Source organism: Lissotriton helveticus, chromosome 12, assembly GCF_964261635.1.
Source record: "Lissotriton helveticus chromosome 12, aLisHel1.1, whole genome shotgun sequence".
In the NCBI taxonomy this organism is placed as follows: Eukaryota; Metazoa; Chordata; class Amphibia; order Caudata; family Salamandridae; genus Lissotriton; species Lissotriton helveticus.
Genome location: NC_136073.1, coordinates 692,109,302 through 692,131,958, shown reverse-complemented (window position 1 = coordinate 692,131,958; position 22,657 = coordinate 692,109,302). Strand labels below are relative to the sequence as shown.

General features: G+C 46.4%; 1 protein-coding gene across 2 annotated transcripts in view; it reads left to right on the top strand.

Annotated features, from left to right (window-relative positions):
* The window catches only part of HYDIN (HYDIN axonemal central pair apparatus protein), a 3,619,565-nt gene that overhangs the window by 3,558,338 nt on the left and 38,570 nt on the right, over nt 1-22,657 (top strand). For both annotated transcript variants that reach the window (XM_078670948.1, XM_078670947.1), the window contains one exon: nt 17,557-17,787. In XM_078670948.1, coding sequence (XP_078527074.1) covers nt 17,557-17,787 — 231 coding nt within the window. The remainder of the gene's footprint in view (nt 1-17,556; nt 17,788-22,657) is intronic.

The following is a 22,657-nucleotide window of genomic DNA, read 5'->3' as shown; positions in this document are numbered from 1 at the left end:
AAAAATAAGTTGCGTCAGGAGAGATTACAAAAAGACACTGGAAATAAGAAAAAGGGAGATCTGTGATGAGGCTTGGGAAAGCCTAAACCGGGCAGCAGAGCTGAAATATCCAGCTCTCTTCTGGAAGATAGTTAACCATCCATACTTTAAAGATAATAATGCAGTAAGGATTGATACCGTAGTACCACCAGAAGACTGGGTGTCACATTTTAAGAGTATTTTTAACCCAAAAGATACAAACATTATAGACTGGAAAAACAAAAAATGTATTAGTGTAAATTCAGTTAAAACATCGCCAGTCACACCAGAGGAAGTGAAACTTGCACTTCAGAAAAGTGCAAGTAGGAAAGCAGCAGGTCCAGATGGTGTGCCGATAGATGTTTTTAAGTATGACCTGGATTTCTGGACACCAATGTTAGTGACAGTTTTTAATGCTGCTCTGGGAGGAGCTTTGCCAATTACATGGGTTGAAAGTATCTTTGTACCCATATTTAAAAAAGGGGACAGGGAAAAGGCAAATTGCTACCGCCCAATATCCCTTCTTGATTCCTCTTCTAAGATCATGGGCCCAATTATGCTGGAAAGACTTGAAGACTGGGCCAGTGAAAATGACATCTTAACAGAGGCACAGTATGGTTTCAGAAGGGGTATTGGGACGGTGGAGCAATGTTTAAATTTAGACCTGTTAATTGGGAAGTACAAGTTAGCCAAGGAAGGTACCCTTCACTTATGTTTCGTAGATTTGTCTAGTGCCTTCGATTTAGTCAATCATCAAAAACTATGGCAAACTTTAAGAGGGCTTGGTTCTCCCATAGAAATAATCCTTTTTTTATCGCAAATATATACCTATTTAACCTCAAGGGTACAGAAAATCTGGGGAATGCATGCCTGACTTTGTAGTAAGTTGCAAAAAACACAGTTGATGGACAGAATGTAGAACAATGTCATACATTCACCCCAGTACAAGGATCTGGGCCTAAATCCATCGTTTTTTTGCACTCCACACCACCCTGGGTTAGACACTGGCTATATGCAAATCAGCTCTGACCCCGTGCCTCATGGGAACAGTCCAGTCCGAACTACCAAGCCATGTCTTTCCCAGACCGGAATCAAGCATCCAAGGACCGGTTTTTGGCTATCAGCCTTCATTCAGCCTGGATAGCTTGACTCCAGTGGTGTGGAGAGCCTGGGACTCACGTCTGAGCATACCCAGCCCACTCGGGGTGAAGATTGCAAAAAACACAGTTGATGGACAGAATGTAGAACAATGTCATACATTCACCCCAGTACAAGGATCTGGGCCTAAATCCATCGTTTTTTTGCACTCCACACCACCCTGGGTTAGACACTGGCTATATGCAAATCAGCTCTGACCCCCGTGCGTCATGGGAACAGTCCAGTCCGAACTACCAAGCCATGTCTTTCCCAGACCGGAATCAAGCATCCAAGGACCGGTTTCTGGCTATCAGCCTTCATCAGCCTGGATAGCTTGACTCCAGTGGTGTGGAGAGCCTGGGACTCACGTCTGAGCATACCCAGCCCACTCGGGGTGAAATTTGCAAAAAACACAGTTGATGGACAGAATGTAGAACAATGTCATACATTCACCCCAGTACAAGGATCTGGGCCTAAATCCATCGTTTTTTTTGCACTCCACACCACCCTGGGTTAGACACTAGCTATATGCAAATCAGCTCTGACCCTGTGCCTCATGGGAACAGTCCAGTCCGAACTACCAAGCCATGTCTTTCCCAGACCGGAATCAAGCATCCAAGGACCGGTTTCTGGCTATCAGCCTTCATTCAGCCTGGATAGCTTGACTCCAGTGGTGTGGAGAGCCTGGGACTCACGTCTGAGCATACCCAGCCCACTCGGGGTGAAAATTGCAAAAAACACAGTTGATGGATAGAATGTAGAACAATGTCATACATTCACCCCAGTACAAGGATCTGGGCCTAAATCCATCGTTTTTTTTGCACTCCACACCACCCTGGGTTAGACACTGGCTATATGCAATTCAGCTCTGACCCCGTGCCTCATGGGAACATTCCAGTCAGAACTACCAAGCCATGTCTTTCCCAGACCGGAATCAAGCATCCAAGGACCTGTTTTTGGCTATCAGCCTTCATTCAGCCTGGATAGCTTGACTCCAGTGGTGTGGAGAGCCTGGGACTCACGTCTGAGCATACCCAGCCCACTCGGGGTGAAGATTGCAAAAAAACCAGTTGATGGACAGAATGTAGAACAATGTCATACATTCACCCCAGTACAAGGATCTGGGCCTAAATCCATCGTTTTTTTTGCACTCCACACCACCCTGGGTTAGACACTGGCTATATGCAAATCAGTTCTGACCCTGTGCCTCATGGGAACAGTCCAGTCCGAACTACCAAGCCATGTCTTTCCCAGACCGGAATCAAGCATCCAAGGACTGGTTTCTGGCTATCAGCCTTCATTCAGCCTGGATAGCTTGACTCCAGGTGTGTGGAGAGCTTGGGACTCATGTCTGAGCATACCCAGCCCACTCGGGGTGAAAATTGCAAGAAACACAGTTGATGGACAGAATGTAGAACAATGTCATACATTCACCCCAGTACAAGGATCTGGGCCTAAATCCATTGTTTTTTTTGCACTCCACACCACCCTGGGATAGACACTGGCTATATGCAAATCAGCTCTGACCCTGTGCCTCATGGGTCCAGTCCGAACTACCAAGCCATGTCTTTCCCAGACCGGAATCAAGCATCCAAGGACCGGTTTCTGGCTATCAGCCTTCATTCAGCCTGGATAGCTTGACTCCAGTGGTGTGGAGAGCCTGGGACTCACATCTGAGCATACCCAGCCCACTCGGGGTGAAAATTGCAAAAAACACAGTTGATGGACAGAATGTAGAACAATGTCATACATTCACCCCAGTACAAGCATCTGGGCCTAAATCCCTCGGTTTTTTTGCACTCCACACCACCCTGGGTTAGACACTGGCTATATGCAAATCAACTCTGACCCTGTGCCTCATGGGAACAGTCCAGTCCGAACTACTAAGCCATGTCTTTCCCAGACCGGAATCAAGCATCCAAGGACCGGTTTCTGGCTATCAGCCTTCATTCAGCCTGGATAGCTTGACTCCAGTGGTGTGGAGAGCCTGGGACTCACGTCTGAGCATACCCAGCCCACTCGGGGTGAAAATTGCAAAAAACACAGTTGATGGACAGAATGTAGAACAATGTCATACATTCACCCCAGTACAAGGATCTGGGCCTAAATCCATCGTTTTTTTTGCACTCCACACCACCCTGGGTTAGACACTGGCTATATGCAAATCAGCTCTGACCCTGTGCCTCATGGGAACAGTCCAGTCCGAACTACCAAGCCATGTCTTTCCCAGACCGGAATCAAGCATCCAAGGACTGGTTTCTGGCTATCAGCCTTCACTCAGCCTGGATAGCTTGACTCCAGTGGTGTGGAGAGCCTGGGACTCACGTCTGAGCATACCCAGCCCACTCGGGGTGAAAATTGCAAAAAACACAATTGATGGACAGAATGTAGAACAATGTCATACATTCACCCCAGTACAAGGATCTGGGCCTAAATCCATTGTTTTTTTTGCACTCCACACCACCCTGGGTTAGACACTGGCTATATGCAAATCAGCTCTGACCTTGTGCCTCATGGGAACAGTCCAGTCCGAACTACCAAGCCATGTCTTTCCCAGACCGGAATCAAGCATCCAAGGCCCGGTTTCTGGCTATCAGCCTTCATTCAGCCTGGATAGCTTGACTCCAGTGGTGTGGAGAGCCTGGGACTCACGTCTGAGCATACCCAGCCCACTCGGGGTGAAAATTGCAAAAAACACAGTTGATGGACAGAATGTAGAACAATGTCATACATTTACCCTAGTACAAGGATCTGGGCCTAAATCCATCGTTTTGTTTGCACTCCACACCACCCTGGTTTAGACACTGGCTATATGCAAATCAGCTCTCACCCTGTGCCTTGGTAGTTCGGACTGGACTGTTCCCATGAGGCACAGGGTCAGAGCTGATTTGCATATAGCCAGTGTCTAACCCAGGGTGGGTGGAGTGCAAAAAAACGATGGATTTAGGCCCAGATCCTTGTACTGGGGTGAATGTATGACATTGTTCTACATTCTGTCCATCAACTGTGTTTTTTGCAATTTTCACCCCGAGTGGGCTGGGTATGCTCAGACGTGAGTCCCAGGCTCTCCACACCACTGGAGTCAAGCTATCCAGGCTGAATGAAGGCTGATAGCCAGAAACCGGTCCCTGGATGCTTGATTCCGGTCTGGGAAAGACATGGCTTGGTAGTTCGGACTGGACTGTTCCCATGAGGCACAGGGTCAGAGCTGATTTGCATATAGCCAGTGTCTAACCCAGGGTGGTGTGGAGTGCAAAAAAAACGAGGGATTTAGGCCCAGATCCTTGTACTGGGGTGAATGTATGACATTGTTCTACATTCTGTCCATCAACTGTGTTTTTTGCAATTTTCACCCCGAGTGGGCTGGGTATGCTCAGATGTGAGTCCCAGGCTCTCCACACCACTGGAGTCAAGCTATCCAGGCTGAATGAAGGCTGATAGCCAGAAACCGGTCCTTGGATGCTTGATTCCGGTCTGGGAAAGACATGGCTTGGTAGTTCGGACTGGACTGTTCCCATGAGGCACAGGGTCAGAGCTGATTTGCATATAGCCAGTGTCTAACCCAGGGTGGTGTGGAGTGCAAAAAAACGATGGATTTAGGCCCAGATCCTTGTACTGGGGTGAATGTATGACATTGTTCTACATTCTGTCCATCAACTGTGTTTTTTGCAATTTTCACCCCGAGTGGGCTGGGTATGCTCAGATGTGAGTCCCAGGCTCTCCACACCACTGGAGTCAAGCTATCCAGGCTGAATGAAGGCTGATAGCCAGAAACCGGTCCTTGGATGCTTGATTCCGGTCTGGGAAAGACATGGCTTGGTAGTTCGGACTGGACTGTTACCATGAGGCACAGGGTCAGAGCTGATTTGCATATAGCCAGTGTCTAACCCAGGGTGGTGTGGAGTGCAAAAAAACGATGGATTTAGGCCCAGATCCTTGTACTGGGGTGAATGTATGACATTGTTCTACATTCTGTCCATCAACAGTGTTTTTTGCAATTTTCACCCCGAGTGGGCTGGGTATGCTCAGACGTGAGTCCCAGGCTCTCCACACCACTGGAGTCAAGCTATCCAGGCTGAATGAAGGCTGATAGCCAGAAACCGGTCCTTGAATGCTTGATTCCGGTCTGGGAAAGACATGGCTTGGTAGTTCGGACTGGACTGTTCCCATGAGGCACAGGGTCAGAACTGATTTGCATATAGCCAGTGTCTAACCCAGGGTGGTGTGGAGTGCAAAAAAAACGATGGATTTAGGCCCAGATCCTTGTACTGGGGTGAATGTATGACATTGTTCTACATTCTGTCCATCAACTGTGTTTTTTGCAATTTTCACCCTGAGTGGGCTGGGTATGCTCAGACGTGAGTCCCAGGCTCTCCACACCACTGAAGTCAATCAATCAATCAATCAATCAAAGCATTTATATAGCGCACTACTCACCCGGAGGGTCTCAAGGCGCTGGGGGGAGGGGGTCCGCTACTGCTCGAACAGCCAGGTCTTGAGCTGCTTCCTGAAGGCGAGGTGGTCTTGGGTCAGGCGGAGGTGGGTCGGTAGGGAGTTCCAAGTCTTGGCGGCCAGGTAGGAGAAGGACCTTCCTCCTGTGGTGGCTCTTCGGATGCGGGGGACGGCGGCGAGGGCGTGGCTGGTCGATCGAAGCTGGCGTTTGGGAGCGTAGAAGTTGAGGCGGCTGTTGAGGTATCCTGGGCCTTGGTTGTGTAGGGCTTTGTGTGCGTGGGTGAGGAGCCGGAAGGTGATTCTCTTGTTGACCGGGAGCCAGTGCAGGTCTCTCAGGTGTCCGGAGATGTGGCTGCGGCGGGGGATGTCCAGGATGAGTCGTGCTGAGGTGTTCTGGATCCGCTGGAGTCTCTTCTGGAGTTTGGCGGTGGTTCCGGCGTAGAGGGAGTTGCCGTAGTCCAGACGGCTGGTGACGAGGGCCTGGGTGACGGTCTTCCTGGTCTCGGTGGGGATCCATCGGAAGATCTTACGTAGCATGCGCAGGATGTTGAAGCACGACAAGGAGACGGCGTTGACTTGTCTGGTCATGGAGAGGGAGGAGTCCAAGATGAAGCCCAGGTTGCGTGCGTGGTCTGTGGGTTTGGGTGCGCTGCCCAGTGCGGGGGGCCACCAGGAGTCGTCCAAGGCGGATGGTGATGATCCCAGGATGAGGACTTCCGTCTTGTCCGAGTTCAGTTTCAGGCGGCTGTTCGACATCCATTTGGCTACGTCTGTCGTCCCTTCGTGCAGGTTGGCTCTGGCGACGGCGGGGTCGTTGGTGAGGGAGAGGATCAGCTGGGTATCGTCGGCGTAGGAGATGATGTTGAGGTTGTGCTGGTGTGCGATGGCTGCGAGGGGGCTCATGTAGACGTTGAAGAGTGTTGGGCTGAGCGAGGAGCCTTGAGGAACGCCGCAGATGACTTTGGTGGCTTCCGATCTGAACGGGGGGAGGCGGACTCTCTGTGTCCTTCCGGCGAGGAAGGAGATGGAGTCAAGCTATCCAGGCTGAATGAAGGCTGATAGCCAAAAACCGGTCCTTGGATGCTTGATTCCGGTCTGGGAAAGACATGGCTTGGTAGTTCGGACTGGACTGTTCCCATGAGGCACAGGGTCAGAGCTGATTTGCATATAGCCAGTGTCTAACCCAGGGTGGTGTGGAGTGCAAAAAAACCGATGGATTTAGGCCCAGATCCTTGTACTGGGGTGAATGTATGACATTGTTCTACATTCAGTCCATCAACTGTGTTTTTTGCAATTTTCACCCCGAGTGGGCTGGGTATGCTCAGACGTGAGTCCCAGGCTCTCCACACCACTGGAGTCAAGCTATCCAGGCTGAATGAAGGCTGATAGCCAGAAACCGGTCCTTGGATACTTGATTCCGGTCTGGGAAAGACATGGCTTGGTAGTTCGGACTGGACTGTTCCCATGAGGCACATGGTCAGAGCTGATTTGCATATAGCCAGTGTCTAACCCAGGGTGGTGTGGAGTGCAAACAAAACGATGGATTTAGTCCCGGATCCTTGTACTGGGGTGAATGTATGACATTGTTCTACATTCTGTCCATCAACTGTGTTTTTTGCAATTTTCACCCCGAGTGGGCTGGGTATGCTCAGACGTGAGTCCCAGGCTCTCCACACCACTGGAGTCAAGCTATCCAGGCTGAATGAAGGCTGATAGCCAGAAACCGGTCCTTGGATGCTTGATTCCGGTCTGGGAAAGACATGGCTTGGTAGTTCGGACTGGACTGTTCCCATGAGGCACAGGGTCAGAGCTGATTTGCATATAGCCAGTGTCTAACCCAGGGTGGTGTGGAGTGCAAACAAAACGATGGATTTAGGCCCAGATCCTTGTACTGGGGTGAATGTATGACATTGTTCTACATTCTGTCCATCAACTGTGTTTTTTGCAATTTTCACCCCGAGTGGGCTGGGTATGTTCAGACATGAGTCCCAGGCTCTCCACACTACTGGAGTCAAGCTATCCAGGCTGAATGAAGGCTGATAGCCAGAAACCGGTCCTTGGATGCTTGATTCCGGTCTGGGAAAGACATGGCTTGGTAGTTCGGACTGGACTGTTCCCATGAGCCACAGGGTCAGAGCTGATTTGCATATAGCCAGTGTCTAACCCAGGGTGGTGTGGAGTGCAAAAAAACCGAAGGATTTAGGCCCAGATCCTTGTACTGGGGTGAATGTATGACATTGTTCTACATTCTGTCCATCAACTGTGTTTTTCGCACTTGACTTTGTAGTAAAGCATGGTATCAGACAGGGATGCGTATTTGCCCCCCTTTTATTTTCCTTGTACATACATAATGTGGGTCCGTTTTTACAAGAATTGGCTGTAGATGCCCGAACAGTTTGGAATACGCCCCACCCCTGTGTTATTATATACAGATGATGCTGTCCTAATGTCCAGAACTGCAAACGGCTTACAATGTCTAATAGAACGTTTTTCCCAATACATGACTAACATAGACTTACAGCTGAACTTAAAAAAAAACATTTGTAATGTCATGTGGAGGCAAGAGACAAAAGTGTAGACAGCATCGTGTGGATGGGGTTTTTATAGGTAGAGTCCCGACTTTTTCATATTTGGGGTTGCTATTTTACAAAACCCGCACATGGAATTCGCATATTGAATTATGCAAAATGAAATTTTTAAAAACGACTGAGGGAATCTTTAGGTTTGCGGCAAAACTTGGGAATAAACCCCTATGAGAAATTTTAAACTTGTATAGGAGCAAGTGTGTTCCAGTAGTTAATTATGGAGCCGCTATATGGGGGAGAGCAAACACGACAATCCTTCAAATTAAAGAAAATAAGTTCCTAAAAAGGCAATTGGCAGTCCCTAGTGCAACTGAAAACATGATTGTACACAAAGAATTGTTTGTCCCATATTTAAGCGATTCCCTCAATATAGCTGCCCTTACACTGGCATGGCTTATGGACAAAGGAAGAAACAAAATTCTCTAAGGATCTAATTACAGATTGTCTAGCTTTAGATCATAGTATGAAAATACCATGGCTGTGTCACATTTCTAAACTTTTGATAAAATGTGAAATAAGCACAGACCACCCCATAAGCATACAAGAATAGAGTAAAAGCGACCTGAAATTGAGATATATTACTGCCACAGAACATGATAGGGATAGGACGATTAGGCAAAAACAGACAGTGGCAGCTTACAGTGAACGCCCATACATGAGGGGTACTCAGTTATATCTTATCTTGGTTCAGAACGTCCAGAACAGATTTTATCTGACCAGGCTAAGGATGAGAACTTTACACTATTTATTTGCCTTCCCAAGAACTGAGAAATGGCACAGAACTCTGTCCCCTTGCCCATGTGATGGTAAAGCCTCACATTCCACTCTGCACTTTATTCTCTTTTGCCCTTTTTATATGGATATTCGAAAAACTGTATTGAAACCACTATTTTAAAAAAAATATGCTTTTTAACTATAAGGATGCGTTTAATTTTATATGTAGCTTGGACACTATGAAAATTATAAGCTCTGTAATCTGCTTCATACAACAATCAATTAGAAAAAGAAAAGATTATGTACTTTTGGACGTTCTGCTGTATGAATAAGATGATGAGTAATACCATTCCTTAATCGCATTCTTTTGCACTGATCGCACTTGCACTTTATTGTATGAACTAGTGGTAGATTGTATTTTATGGATTTTTGAAAAATGGATTTGTTATTTTATTGTGTTATTTTCCCCAGAAGTCTAAATTTGCACATATTTTATCATAATTAATTTCCCCTCCTGAAATATAGTCAGAATGTATTTTCTTTTACATACATGTGTGTTAGTATGCTTTTATGGAGTTTGCCTTGTTGTCGCCGAATAAAGCTGTTTTGATTTGATTTGGATGGCAAGCCAAAATGTAGAGGACCACCCAGCTGTGCCCACCACCCACAGATGGGCAAAATTTGATCTTGGGAAATTCAGATATGTTTTTATGTATGTCATCTCTTAGAGGGTCAAATCTCCAGGCAGATATCTTACAGACAAAAGACTCCCATGATTGTCACTTCAAGTTCTTCTTTCTGAATTTTTCAAAGACTAATCTGTTTCAAACATGGCAGAGTTTAATAAAACCTCAGTTCATGTCAAGGATGGGGCTAGCCCAAACAGCTCTAGGTGAGAATCTGATGTAGTATTAGCAGACAAACTGTCTCATGTATACATTTCCTTCTGCGCTTTTAGTGCACAGAAAGGATTCAGTTCAAGGAATCGAGGATAGTAGGGCCACTGTAATACTACATTTACTGAATAGCGGTTCTCTCATTCTAATTAACGGATCTCGTTATTCTGCCACTGAACTCAACATCCTCTCAAAATTGTGTATTCTCAACAAAAATCTCCACATTTCTGACCCTCTATTCATAAATGGCAAGAGTATGAGGATCATTTAGATGATGAGGTGGGTGTCCTCAGGGAGGGAGAGTAAGCTTTTTACCAGAAGAAAGTTTCTTATACCGATACAGTAGATAGGCCAATGTGGTGTTAGGATGAATCATTATATCGTTTAGGTGACCTAAGATTGCTGTCAAGCGTTCCATGAGCTTGAATATTTATGGAATCGTGAGATGAGGTTCTCTTCTATGAATAAGCTCACCCCTCTTATTTAATTTGGATATAAATTGGGGATTCCAATGGCTGTTTTTGAGGCAATTAATTTCTTTCCCTTGTGTCATTGTACTGTTAACACCAACATTCTGGGTGTCAGAAATAAATCTGCAAACCAAATTAGTTTGAAATTCAAGCCTTGTGTTCCAGTTCTCTCTGATACTGTTTTCACAAGTGCAGGGTGATTCTTCAAACTGATACTACCTCAGATCCTAGGTTGAAATCTTATTTTCACCTTGGACATTTTTCACGTTTTTGAGTGCTCTTTCATAGGACTATCCTCTTCAACTGTATACCAGATGGCGATTCCTTTTTTATGTTCAATGCATAAAGTCCCTCCAGTCCACAAACAAGTAGTTGTAATCTAGGAAATTTAGTGGAAAAGCCAAAGATAAGATTATCACTAAAGATTGCCCACCTTCTTCCTTTCTGATATGAGATTGCAAACAACCCTGTGCCCAGAGGCAATGAGACGATACATTGCCATTAGAACCTAAGCAACATACACTTTCTTGATCCTAAACATATGCACATTGAAATTATTTAAGGCTGCCATGTGTGATTCTTTGCATAAGTATTCTTATGGAGACTCTGACGATCAAACTAATGTTAATGTAGTAGAGTAGATCTGAGGGCATTTTAATGGATATCTTTTTTTCCAAGCCCATTGGTCCATTCTGGATATTGTTATTTTATTAATTTAAGTGTTTTTCAAACTATGTGCCTGGGTGCTTAAAGGAGATTGAGGAATAATTTTTACCTCTAGAGGCTTTACTAATGAAATTATTGTGCCTATCACTGACGTTATAACAGCTCTTTATCACAATATGCCTCTCCCCATTTTTATCTCCTGTCAAATAAGGTTCATTTGAGATGGGCAGATTGCTGATATAGGCTTCTGTCCAGGTGTGGGTAGTGGGTGTTCCGCAAATGCCAACGAGTTGTATCTAATGAAACAATAGGACATTCTGATAGATACATCTGCCGTGTGGATTCCTCACCTTGTGAATATCCCCTTGCGTCAGCAACATTCGGAAATTCTTTTTGTTGCTTTGCGCCGACGAGGACTCGGACGTCACAGAGGCACGGCATCGCTCGCGACTCCGCTGACGTCACCGACGCCTACAATAGGCCCACGCCGGCGTGATGACATCAGTTCCCTTTTTTCCGCGTCGTCGACGCTAATGGTTTTCTGGGATCGTCTGTAGCCTTTACTGTAACTTTGTTACTATCTAAATTTCTAGTGTCTTTGTCTTCTCGTTTTCATCATGACTTCGAGGAAGACTGGATTTAAAGCTTGCGGAGAATGTAACAGAATAATGTCCATTACAGATCCGCATGAATGCTGTTTGTGGTGTCTGAGCTCCGACCACGACGTCGAGGACTGCCAATCCTGCAAGAAGATGACACCAAAGGCCCTCCGGGAGAGAGAAGCAAAACTTCTAGTTGCTAAGTTTAAAGGAGGAAAAGAAAAGAAAAAATCAAGATCGCGAACTCGTCGTTCGAAGTCGAGATCTCGATCGAGGTCGCGATCGGATTCGTCATCAGCCCATGCTTCGAGGTCTTCTAGAAAGAAGCATAAAAAGAGAACCCATGAATCCCGACATCGATCGAGGAAGGAGTCGGGTTCCAAGCCGAAGTCACAAGTGAAACTGATTGAGAAGGTAGTTTCGTCGGCTTAGGAGGATCATGATGTCGAGGTTGAAGCATCGCATGCGAACTCACCGAGTTCACCGAAGCAGAAGTGTGTTCCATCTCCGGACCCATCCCATCCTTCAGGTCGGGAGGATGAAGGTGAGGAGGGGGAGGTTGGTGAGGGTGGAGCTCGGATGCCCGAAGGTAGTACGACTCCAGTACACCAGCCTGAAGAAGAGATCGACGTCGTTTCGACTCCACGCCCTCAAGAGCAACCTGGGGGTTCATACCCAGCCTTCCCGGCTCCAGGTCAAGACCCTTCGCATTTCCTGAATGCGATGTTCGGAATTTATTCAAGGGCTATGTATCCCTCTGGGGCTCCTACTGGTCCTATGGGTCCTATGGCATATGGTTTGGGTGTTCCTCATTCCGATGCACCTGCGCCCTTTATGCCTTTTATGCCGGCTCCGGCGCCGCATTGGCATTATCCGATTCCGGCGAGGCCTTCGACACCGAAGCCATCGACGCCGAGATCGATGACTCCGATTCCTTCGACTCCAGTTCCATCAACTATGATGCCGAACCCTGAGCGACGTCGTGAATCTCTGCCTCGTCCGACGTCGAGTTCGACGCCGGCTCCGGCTCCGTCGGAGTCGATTGCGGATCCGAGGGCTTCGAATGTGAAGATGAGATCTAGGCGTGAAGCCCAAAGATTGATGGATGAGGAGAGATAAAGAGAGGAAAATCTAGAGGAAGGCGAGCTTCATGATTCTGAGGACCCTTTTGAGGACCTATCTGTAGCTAGTGGCCTTGAACTGTCACCTGAATGGGACCTTGTTTCTGTTTCTAATGAACCCTAAAAAGATGTGACACCTTATCATGTGGTGATAAAGAAAGCTGCAAATGTATCGAACATTTCTCTACCATCTGCAGAGTTTAAATCTAATCTGCTCACAGAGGTCCTTCACTCTCCTTCTTCAGTGACTGAACCTTTACTACCTTTTAATGATGCCTTAAAGGAACCAATTTTAGAAATTTGGAAAAATACTGTATCAGCTCCTGCTGTATCTAGAGCTGTGGCTAGGAGGTATAGGGCAGCTCCTGAGGACCCAGAATTTTTAACATCTCATCCTCTACCGGAGAGTTTGGTGGTGCAGGCTGCCTGTTCCAAGAGATCTACAGGTGCGTTTCCGCAGGTTCCAGCGGAAAAGGAGTCTAGAAAGCAGGATCAGGCTGCTAAGAAGATCTTTTCCTCTGCCAGTATGGCTTTAAAATCCACAAATGCAACCTGCTTAATGGGACGTTATATCCATGCTCTTATGGACACTGTGAAGCAATTGGTGCCCAAGATACCTGAAGAGGATAGGAAAGACTTTCAGGAAGTTATTTCTGATACTCAAGCTGCAGCAAGACCGGTTATCCAAAGTGGATTGGACACGACTGATTCTGTGGCAAGGATCATGGGTTCTTCTGTTGCGACAAGGAGAGCCGCATGGCTTAAATCTAGTGAGTTTTCCACTGATGTCCAAGCTGCACTGATGGAACTTCCTTTTGACGGGTCTGGATTGTTTGGGAAGAAGGCAGACACTGCATTGGAACGCTTTAAAGATAGCAGAGCAACAGAAAAGTCATTGGGCCTTCAAACCAGGGGCACTTTTGCAAGACGCTCAAGAGGATTTGGCAGATCTTCTTTTCGAAACTATAAATCAACCCAACAGCAGCCACAGCAGCAGCAGAACACTTTATACAGAGCTTATAGAGGCAAACAAAGGGCCCGAGCTCGGGCCGTAATGTTTCCTCCTCTTCCTCCTCTTCTCCATCCCAGCCCCCAGCCACAGCAGCAAAGCAGCCCTAGATCCACCATTCTGGATCATGTGGGCCCAGTTTCTACAAGATTGGGAATTGATTACATCGGATCTTTGGGTTCTCAATCTTGTGGAGAATGGGTATGCGCTTCCTTTCCAGGAGTTCCCTCCCAATTACCCTCCTTGCCAAGGTTATTGTTCGGAGGACCATCTACTTCTCCTGCAAGAAGAAGTCCTGGCTTTGTTTCGAAAAGGTGCGATAGAGGTGGTTCCGGAGCAGGAGAGAGGTCAGGGATGCTACTCCCGGTACTTCCTGATCCCCAAAAAGGATGGCAGGCTTCGGCCAGTTCTGGATCTCAGGATCTTGAACCTTTACCTGAAACAGGAAAAGTTCAAGATGCTCACTCTTGCACAGGTTCTTCAAGCGCTGCTGGAAAAAGATTGGATGGTGTCGATCGACTTGCAAGATGCGTATTTTCATATTCCCATCTTGAAGTCGCACAGAAAGTATCTCCGTTTTACGGTTGGGTCGCAACACTACCAGTTTGCGGTCCTTCCGTTTGGTCTTACTACTGCGCCTCGAGTCTTCACCAAGGTGATGGCGGTGGTGGCAGCACATCTCAGGAGGTCGGGGATACATGTGTTTCCGTATCTGGACGACTGGTTGATCAAAGCGGAGTCGCCGGAGAAGGTGCTCCATCATCTGCAAGGGACAACTCAGTTGTTACACAGGTTGGGTTTTTCGATAAATGTACCCAAATCTCACCTGGTGCCCTCCCAGCGCAACCTGTTCATAGGTGCTGTACTGGACACAACTGTATGTCGTGCATTCCCTCCACCTCAAAGGATTCACGACATACAGGAAATTATTCCTTTGTTCTACAATGGAGCGGTCGTTCCAGTCCTGAAGGTTCTTCGCCTGCTCGGTCTGATGGCTTCTTGCATTCTATTGGTCAACCATGCACGCTGGCATATGAGGGCACTCCAGTGGTGCCTCCGCAGGCAGTGGTATCAGCACAACGGAGATCTCAGGGAGTCAGTGAGGATCTCCAGAGAAACTGCAGCGGATCTGTCTTGGTGGAGCGTGGAAGGCAATCTGTCGCAAGGAAAGCCTTTTCAACTTCCTCCATTGGTGGCCACAGTAATAACGGATGCATCCACTCTAGGGTGGGGTGCTCATCTGGGGGACCTGGAGGTCAAGGGTCTTTGGTCTCCAGAGGAAAGGTTGCTTCACATCAACCTTCTGGAATTACGGGCAATTCGTCTGGCGCTCAAGGCCTTCCTCCCTTCCCTTCGTGGTCGGTCGATTCAAGTCTTGACGGACAACACGACCGCGATGTGGTATGTCAACAAGCAGGGAGGAGTGGGGTCGCAGTGTCTCTGCAAAGAGGCTCTGCGTCTCTGGTCCTGGGTTCAGGACCACCAGATTTGTCTGATGGCAAATCATTTGGCCGGAGTTCTAAACGTGCGAGCGGACAGTCTCAGTCGGCAGTTCTCTGCCGACCACGAGTGGAGGCTCCATCCGGAGGTGGTTCACGACATCTTTCAGATGTGGGGGTCTCCTCGGGTGGACCTGTTCGCCACTCGCGAGAATGCTCACTGCCTGTCATTCTGCAGTCTCCAGTATCCGATGCAAGGATCCTTGGGGGACGCGTTTCAGTTGAGTTGGAACTCACAACTCCTTTACCCGTTTCCTCCCATACCTTTGATTCCTCGGGTTCTGAGGAAAATTCGCCAAGACCGGGCCCAAGTTATATTGATTGCCCCGGATTGGACAAGAAGGGTGTGGTACTCAGACCTTCTCCACCTCTCCTCTCACCCGCCGCTCCGTCTCCCTCACAGGGCAGACCTCCTCTCTCAGATGGAAGGGCGGGTTCTACACCCCCACCTCCAGACCTTACACCTTCATGCCTGGAGATTGAACAGGGCAACCTGAGTTCTTTTTCTCTCCCGCCTGATGTGGTGGATGTCATCTTGTCAGCCAGGCGTGACTCCACTAAGTCCATCTATTCTTATAGGTGGTCAAAATTTGTCACTTGGTGTGGGTAGAAATCTATAGACCCTTTGAGAGCCCATTTGTCTGATGTTCTCCAGTTTGCCCTTTCTCTGGCGCAACAGGGTCTTGCCGTTGCGACAGTGAAGGGTTATATTTCAGCGCTGTCGGCATTTCTCTGTTTGCCTGATCAGCCTTCTCTTTTCAAATCTCCTGTGGTTTTGAGATTTTTGAAGGGCCTCACAAATAAGTTCCCTCCTACTCCTTTTATTGTTCCTCATTGGGATTTGAATCTTGTGTTGACCTATTTGATGGGTTCTCCCTTCGAACCCTTGCACAAGTGTCCCTTGAGGCTTCTTTCTTTTAAAACGGTCTTCTTGGTTGCAATCACCTCGGCAAGGAGGGTGAGTGAGCTTCAAGCTCTTAGTTTCAAGCCCCCATTCTTGTCCATTCATGCTGAAAGAATGGTTCTCAGGACCAGGGCTGCTTTTCTGCCTAAGGTGGTAACTCCCTTCCATCTAGGACAGTCCATTACCCTTCCTACCTTCTATCCTCCCCCACACCCTTCCAAGGAGGAGGAGAGGCTTCATCGCTTGGACCCAAAGAGAGCTGTTAGTTTCTATCTTGATAGGACTAAAGACTTTCGTATTGACGATCAGCTCTTCGTTGGTTTTGCTGGCTGCAAGAAGGGCAGAGCGGTGCACAAGCGCACACTTTCCAGATGGATAATCTTGTGCATCAAGAGTTGCTACTCTCTGGCGGGTAAGGACCCTCCTGAGGGTATTAGAGCACATTCAACTAGAGCAAAGTCTGATAACTTCTGCTTTGTCTAGAGGTGTTCCAGTTGAGGACATTTGCAGAGCGGCGACTTGGGCCTCCCTCCACACTTTTGCGAAGCATTACTGCTTGGATACCGAGGTGAGGAGGGACGGTCGTTTCGCGCGTTCTGTCCTCCAAGATTTCCTGGTATAGCGGAGTGGACACCCTCCTCCGGGAGTGGGGATTGCTGTGGGACTCTATTCACAAGGTGAGGAATCCACACGGCAGATGTATCTATCAGAAGAACAAGTTACTTACCTTCGGTAACGCTTTTTCTGGTAGATACTATATCTGCCTGTGGATTCCTCACTGACCCACCCGCCTCCCCGTTGTCCACTCTTCTATACCAGTGTTTCTGTTATATATTTATTTTGTTGTAAAATGTTTTATTGCATTTGCTTCACATTGTGTGTGTTACCTTGATTTCTATACTGCGTATACTGTGTATATGTCTACTGTCATTGGTCCATCCGTGTGCCTCGAAGGCACGGAAAAAAGGGCGGAACTGATGTCATCACGCCGGCGTGGGCCTATTGTAGGCGTCGGTGACGTCAGCGGAGTCGCGAGCGATGCCGTGCCTCTGTGACGTCCGAGTCCTCGTCGGCGCGAAGCTACAAAAAGAATTTCCGAATGTTGCTGACGCAAGGGGATATTCACAAAGTGAGGAATCCACAGGCAGATATAGTATCTACCAGAAAAAGCGTTACCGAAGGTAAGTAACTTGTTCTTCTTTACCACTGCCTCCTGGGTGTTCTGTGATGTACGATCCTCAGACATTTAGCATGACTTTTTCTCAGGAGAAGTATTTTTTCCTGTATTCATATTCTTTTAATGCCAAGATGCGTTATTTGATGATTTCCATGTACATATTACTGAGACTGCACTTAAATGACGAAAGTCTTCCATTCCCTACATTGAAACTGCTCAAACCTAAACCTAAATCCAGGTTTAGGGGGAGATATGTCCTGACGCTATTGATATGCTTATCGTGACTGATATTATTAACTTTCATTCCAGATAATCTTCCGTAATGAGTCCACTCAGGAATATGTCTTCTACCTCATCACATTCAAGGCCACACCTCCGGGCATAATTAGTAGCATTGAAATGAGAACATCAGCCCGGCAAAGCACGTCGGCAACGGTGAAGGTGGAGAACCCGTTGGCTGTACCAGTGACATTTACGACTGAATGCAAAGTACCCGAAATCAACTTACCACCACATTTTACAGTTCCAGCCCAGTCTGAGGTAGGGATGGGAAAAAAACACTCCAAAATCTTTAGGCTCAAACTCACTTCAGTTTTTTCCTCTAACCAAGAAAGAGAATCCATACCACCATTGCAGAAAATGGGTAATTTTAGCAACTTACTGTGGCCTGTGATAACACCATCCAGTTTGGTTGTTTTTTATCAGTTGAATATATGGGTCCCGATGAGTTCTCAGCATGTTTCTTCAAAAACTGGTATTGGTTTAAATGTACAAGTTCTCCCTATTAATTTGTTCCTGGTATATATGAGGCTTACATCAAATATGTGTCTCAAAGAGCTCCCATCCAAAACCGTGGGAGGACTGATTTTGCACCTGTTCTGAAGCTGTCTGGAATATTATCTTGGATTTCCCAACTTAGTTTTAGTTTAAATGTTTACTGTTATTTATTCAGAACATACTAGAATAATTGTGGTACCGATGAATACATAAATTATATAATTATTTCAATTATAAGAACCAGCAGGCTCTGCATTCTCTTTAAAATAAAAAAATCATATCATTGTTTGTGATTTAAAAATCATTAATATAATATAGCACCTTGAGAGCCCTCTATGAGATCCTTAATATTTTACTGCAAACAAGCCAGGACTATTCTTATAGCCCATAAATATATGCAACCCTATTTGAACAAGAAAGTGGTTAAACACTGGTGCTATATTTAAGATGAAAAAAGCATTGGAGATGTCCATGGTTATTATACGTTTTTTCTCACTAGATTAATAATTTATCCTGTTTTATGAGCGAATGTGTGTGTGTGTGCTTGTGTGTTTAAAGTTATATAGCAGGGGTCACCAACCTTTTCTGTAGAGAGAACTACTTCTTATCAGTGAAAATCATTGTGAGCTACTAAAAGCCAAGCAACTTGTGCACTGTTCCCAGAGACCTTCACACCACGCCCAGAAATGTGGGCTGTTGAGAAGTAGCAACTCTATGACTCAAGGTGCTCTGGGCCAGGTGGTGGACTGCTTTTTAGGTCAAGCTTAGCGCATCGCGCATGCGCTGCCCTATGGGAGGTTTCTTGTGAGGGCTCAAAACATCTCCGTGTGGGTCGGACTCCTCCCACACATCTGATTGGCCTTTGCATGTGTATTTCAACAATGAAGGCAAGCAAAATGGCCAAAGGCAGGTGCTTGTCCCACCTCTTCTTCAAATGTTCACTCCCTCTACTTTTTGCTCTCAGGAGTGAGCAGTGGCGCACAGGCTGGCAGCTGCATTCCCCCCTCGTCGTGGATCAAGTTACTAATTAGCAGCCTGTGCTCCATGTTTGCACCCCTCCCACTCTTCTTTGTAGCATGGACCGATTTCACTTTAGGGAACGCGCTTGCAAAAAGTGAAAATGTATTCCGACAGTGTGACATTTACTTTCAGTTTATAAATGACACGGAGAGTAAAGACAGAAAAGCAACCCCCCCATGCTGGTCCACTTTTCTACCCGTTGTAACCTCTTTCTGAAAGAGACACGTTAGTGATAGATTCCTTACCTTAGAATATCTCCAGGCTTCAGACTAGATCCGGAAAGTTTTGCTAGCAGTACCCCTGTGCGTCAGTAGGTGGCGTCCTGCAGCTCTGCGCCCGTCGCTGGCATCGCATGCACCGAGATGATGTCCCTGAGACTACTTAGGCGCCACCCATGCTCGCTGATGTCAGTTCTTTGTTTTTCAGCGCCAGTAAGCGCAGATCCGGTTAGAGCATGTACCTTAGTAATTTGTTTACTATCTTTTTGTGACTTCTCTGGCGCGAGTAGGGATGCCTGGTTTTAAGTCCTGCGGAGCCTGCCGTCACAATATGTTGGTGGCGGACCCTCACGATGTCTTTCTCTACTGCCTGGAGTGCAACCATGACTCCTGGTCCTGTCTGGACTGTAGGTCTATGGCCATGAAGGTCTTGAGGGGGCGGCGGCAGAAGTTGTTTGAAGTTTGGTACTCGTCCCCGTGCTGATCGAGATCCAGGGGTCGTTCCCATGGCCGCTCACGGAGTCTTCATCACCACTCCTCGGGATCCAAGTCTTCACCCTCGGATTCGGGTAAGAGACGATACAAAAAGAAGTCGAAGAAGTGTTTTTGTTCTCTGATGTCCCCCGTCGGTCCTCGGAAGCGGACCGACCAGAGTGCTGAAGAAGATCAGGCACGACCGGGCCCAAGTCATCCTTGTGTCTCCAGATTGGGCATGAAGATACTGGTATCCCGAGCTACTCAACATGGCGATCGATCCCGCGATCCGACTGCCTCTTCGGGAGGACCTCCTGTCGCAGCAACAGGGGATGGTCCTCCACCCAAACCTGTCCAGCCTCCACCTCCATGTGTGGAGATTGAGCAGCGACAGTTGACAGCTTTCGATCTTATTTATTTATTTATTTATTTATTATAAAGTTTTGTATAGCGCGAACAAGACCCGTGGGTATCAGAGCGCTTAACATGTAGGCATATGAGAAAGACATATATATCAAACAATTATACGGGTATCAGAACGTATAACCTAAAAGGCGTAGGAGAAAGACATATATATCAAACAGTTATACAGACAACAAATATGAGGTAGATGATAAGAGGTAGATGATAAATATAGTCAATGGTGGATATACTTCTATCACAAGTAAAATGTGTAAGCAAGTATGAATAGTTGGGTCATTGTCATTTCGTGACTAATCTATTCTAGGTAGACATATATATCAAACAGTTATACGGACAACAAATATGAGGTGGATGATAAGAGGTAGATGATAAATAAAGTCAAAGGTGGATATATTTCTATCATAGGTAAAATGTGTAAACAAGTATGATATTTAGGTCATTGTCAGTTCGTGACTGATCTATTCTGGGTAGTGTATTTCTTCATCAGAAAGCTCTTTACTTCTCGCTTAAATGATGCCACATTTTGGATCTTCCTGATGGTAGGAGGAATTGAGTTCCATATTCTGGGGGCAGCTCCTGAGAACGCTCTGTCATAAGTTTTTTTCTTGTGGAAAAAGGCTGGCCGTAGTAGAAATTCCTCAGTACTCCTCGCTGGTCGATTCCCTCCCGATAGTTGGATTTTCTTCGCTAGGTATCCTGGGGTGTTGTGGTGTAGCGCTTTATGGGTGATACAAGCTATCTTCATTTGGATTCTTGCTTCATAGGGTAGCCAACTTAAAGCTTTCAGGTGTGGCGATATATGGTCGTATTTCCTGGATCCGGTGATAATTCTTGCTGCAGCGTTTAGGCATGCTTTCAATGGTGCTGTGGACATTTTCGGTAAGCCCGCTAAGGTGGTGCAGCCATATTCAATCCTAGAGATAACTAAGGATTGGATAGCCAATTTGAGATCCGCCTCTGAGATGAATGGTTTCAGTTTTCTTAAGTAGTTCAGGTGGAATCGAGCATTCTTGGCCATTGAGTTGATGTGGGCTTTCATGTCTAGATTCTCGTCCAGAGTGATTCCTAGAGATTTCGCTGACTTGATTAATGTTGGGGTGCAGTTTAGCGCAGTCACCACTTTCGTCCACTCCTTTATTTCCGTACGGCTCCTTGCTGGTGAGATTAGTAGGAACTCCGTTTTGTTGGCGTTAAGCTTCAGTTGGTTGGTAGTTAACCATTGCAGAGCCATTTTTAAAGCCTTGTTCACTAGTTCCAAGTCTTTTAGGGAAGAGATCTTTAAATATATTTGCGTGTCATCTGCATACATGTGATACGATATCTGTGCTTTTTGGAGAATTTCTGTAAGCGGCTCAACGTAAAGGTTAAACAGATCTGGGGATAACGTTGATCCTTGAGGGACTCCGATTGAAATAGGGCATGGAGGTGAAATTGACTGGTTGACCAGGAATCGTTGTGATCTGTTCTGTAGAAAAGAGATGAACCATTTCAGCACAGTTCCTGACAGACCCATCCTGTCCCGTAACCTGGACAATAATGCTTCGTGATTTACGGTGTCGAAGGCCGACGACAGATCGAGGAGAATCAGTAGGCATGCTTTGTTTTGATCAAGTGCCTGTAGCGCATCGTCAACAATATGGAGGATCGCTGTTTCAGTACTGTGCCCTGCTCTGAATCCTGATTGGCATTCATCAAGCAATGAGAACTTGGTGATGTGTTGGCTTAGTTGGTTCTGTACGCATTTTTCAATTAGTTTGGCCAGTAGCGGGATGTTGGTCACTGGGCGAAAGTTGTTTGGGTCAGATCTATCTGCTGTGGGTTTTTTGATTATGGGGGCAACTTGACCTGTTTTTAGGCAGTCAGGGAGGATCCCTTGTGATAGTGAGGCATTTATAATTTCGGTCCATATTGGAATCAAAACGTGATTGATTTCTTTTACACATTTTGCGGGAAGGGGATCTTGATAGTGATTGTTTGGTTTTATTTTGGAAAGCGTTTTGGCGATACTGTGCTGGTCATATAGTTCGAACGTATCCCAACTTGCCTCATTTTTTGTTATGGTACTCTCCGTTGTAACGGCGGTATCTCTCGTAGGCATTTGTTCAATGGGAATGTTTGCCACGGCGTCTTTGAGCTCTGCTTCTAGTGATTTCGCCTTCTCTGTGAAAAATGTAGAAAATTCTTCACAATTTAGGGGTGTTTTTGAGTTCTCATGGGCAGATTTGGCTAATTTGTTTGATTGTTGCTTTAGGATTTCAAAGAGTTTTCGTGGTCTGTTTTTGGCACTATCCAGTTCTGACCGTATGAATTCCTGTTTTGATTTGATGATCATTTTATTATATTGGCCTCTAATTTTTCTGAGTGCTTTCAGCTCTGGGGATGAAGGGTGTTGTCTCCATTTTCTTTCGGCCATTCTCAATTTGCGCCTTTCTTCATTTAGTGATTCATTAAACCATGGATTTTTTGTCTTCTCCGAGATATTTTTCAGTTTTAATGGC